Raw genomic sequence first — 3,084 nt, forward strand, 5'->3', positions numbered from 1 at the left:
CTATTTGTTGGTAAAAGAGTAGCCCAAGAGTTGGCAGTGGGGGGTGATGACTAGCTGCCTTCCCTCTAGTCTTTCACAGCTAAATTATGGATGACAAGGGCAGATAGCCCTCGTGTAGCTTTGCGCGTAATTCAAAACAAACAAATAAAAAAGTAACAATCAGAAGCAATAATCCATGTAATTACTGCTATAGGTAATGTTTAAATTGCCCAGTGTTTGGAGCAGAGATATTATAACCAGATACTTTCAAACAAGCTTTGACTTGATATAAATAAAATTGTCAACATCCCAGATGACTCTGTTGAAAACTAAATCCATGTAGGGCCCAAACATTATTGTAAATTTATGTGGTGAAGTTTCAGCTCTGAAGGCAAAGAATTGTGCCCATTTGCCAGCTAGAATGGTCTATGAATGAAAATAATACTTTTAATCAAATTCACAAAATGATGCTTCTCAGAAGTGACTAGTTTGAAGAATCTAATCACTTCTGAGGAATAGTCCATTTTAAATAATGTATGAAGAGAAATACAAGTTTCATTCTTCTCTAATTCTTACTCAAATTTAAAAAATATGTGGATGTAATTGACATATTTCTTATGACAGATAGAGAAAGTTTGGTTTATCAGAGTGTATTTGCCAACATAAGACTTGTGTTTGTTAAGTTTGTAGCCACAGATTCTCCATGAGATATTTTTTCTGTTTCTCTCTGTAGTTTGCCATTCAAAATGTCAAAGTGCTAATAAAACCTGTGATAAGAGTGGATTCTGCTGCCATAAGGAATGTCTTGGAGGTTGCAGTATCAATGATTCTCCGAGTGGGTGTAGAAGCTGTAGAAATGTTGTGTACAATAATAAGTGCTATGAAAAATGTCCCATTGGAACATACCAGGTTGGTTGAAATATCAACAAACTCTTCAAAGAGTTTATAATGGTCAAATTAATGCATTACTATTTGTAATCTATAAAAATTTATATATTTTCTTAGTTGAAGCATATATGTGTTTTGAAAACTTATCTATGTAGTGACATATTTATGTATAACTTTAGTGAGAGAAAGAAAAAAACAGTTTCCTCATGCACAAACAAACTCTAATTACAAATTGTAATTTATGGTTCATTGTGTTGTATGGAAAAACATTTTTGTGTGTCTCATTGAGCCTATTTATTCACTTAATGCCTTCTTTTATTGCACTAAACTAATATTTAATTTTCAGTTTTTACTTATTATTATTTTTAATTTCATCAATTATTTTTCAACTCCTGAACAATTGTGAAAAAAACTAAAATGTTGCTTTATTTGACAGTTGGTGACTTAAAAAGTTAATCTTCTTTATATGGGTAGGTAAAAGTGTGCATGTCACAACTATTTATAGTTACATTCAAAATTTAATTAAACTTCTTTACTATTTATCTATATAAACTTGGCATCATAAAAATAACCAGTAAATCAAATTTTAGTATTACATAAGTTTTAATGTCTCAATTACAAAAGGAAATATTAAAATTAATTCTCATCTTGTCTGTGTAATGTGACATTTGTTTGCTCTGACTTGCCCATTTTCTATTTTTGTCATATCTCTTAAGTTTAAATTACTCGCTATAGTATAGTTAATACTAAGAATAGCCTAATTTTTATAGCTTTCAATATTCTTTGTTTGTATAATGCTACCTTGTTTATTCTCAGTAGAGATTTTTAGCTATTTTGCTTACAGATTTTTATTTGCTATTGCCAAGTTCAATTCAAACAGAAACCCAATTGAATTATAATAGTTATAAGACTATTTGCTTTGGGCTTGTTTATTTTGTGTTCGTAAGTGCATATTTAAAATAAATAAAATTTATTTTAGTTACTGCTAATATCATTACAAGGAACTAAGGTTATGTTTCATCAGAGGACTGGCAGCAAATTTTTAAAAGGCCATGCATAAGTATTAAATTTCTTATTTTTCGTGTACATTTTTTATTTATTGTTATAAAAGTAACTAAAATGTAAAAATTAGAACTTTATTAGGTTAGATAATAATAATTTCAAATTTTCTTCATGAGATTTGCTTGTGAGTAGCTCATGCATTATGTCATTCAGTACTGTATCTTGAGCTACATGTTCGTCATTTGATCTATAGTTTTTATTGCAGGATTGCCAGTTAGACATGGTTAAAAGAACAATATGACAATGAAATTCGATAAAAACAGGTGTAAACTGTTACAAAGTTTATTGAAAAAATATTTGATATTCATTTAGGTTATGCAAATGAAATTTGAAAACTGTAAGATGAAAAAAATTATTTTTAATTATAACGTGATCACCTTTCACTTAAGACTAGTCATAGTCTGAGTCACTTATTGACTCCATATATTCATAGACACATCCTTAGAAAAAGGACTTAATTTAAAAATATAGTTTTCTGTGTACAAAGAAACTTGTAATGCTTACTAACAGCTTGCCAAATTTCGTGAAGATACACTTACTACACTAAACGTTATAATATGTATACTTCCATAGTTACCTGGTGGTTGCAAGGTTGATCAAAATGACTGAGCCTATATAGAGAGAGTTAATCTTCATTAATATACAAACTTTAAGTACAATTAATGAATAAATATATGTTTGAACTTTTAAAAAAATTATTTCGAAATTACATGAAATAATTGCTACAAAATGTCAGTTCTAGAACAATTTTGAAATAGAGCTATATTTTATTATTTTTACTTATCTTTTGAAATTTGATAACTTGGTGTGCACTGACACCTGAAAAGTGTTCACCAGCCCAGAAAGGGTTAAGGATATTTAACCTGTTGCGTCTCTGGTCGTTTGTTAATTTCCCATAAAAATTCTTTCCAAGAAACTTCAGCGACACAAGTCCTTTCTTAATTAAAACTACTTTATTTTTTCTCGATACAACTTTATAATACACAGAATTTCCACAGTCACTTTAACTTAAACACACGCTATAATTCACAACGATTCACGCACTTTACTAACAGCCACTACCGCTCACTTGACTCAGTTATCTGTCTATATCTCCATCTATCTGCAATTATTACCTTCGCTTTATTTGCCGGGCTTATATACTAAAATAGAGGG

At 29.7% G+C, this 3,084-nt stretch overlaps 1 protein-coding gene across 1 annotated transcript in view; it reads left to right on the top strand.

Moving 5' to 3' along the window:
* Positions 1–3,084, top strand: part of LOC106459994 (insulin receptor-like) — a 136,441-nt gene that overhangs the window by 19,154 nt on the left and 114,203 nt on the right. Inside the window, exon 4 of the mRNA XM_013919674.2 lies at positions 713–888. Within this exon, the coding sequence (XP_013775128.2) occupies positions 713–888 (176 nt within the window). The remainder of the gene's footprint in view (positions 1–712; positions 889–3,084) is intronic.

Source organism: Limulus polyphemus, unplaced genomic scaffold (genome assembly GCF_000517525.1).
Source record: "Limulus polyphemus unplaced genomic scaffold, Limulus_polyphemus-2.1.2 Scaffold691, whole genome shotgun sequence".
Classification (NCBI taxonomy): domain Eukaryota; kingdom Metazoa; phylum Arthropoda; class Merostomata; order Xiphosura; family Limulidae; genus Limulus; species Limulus polyphemus.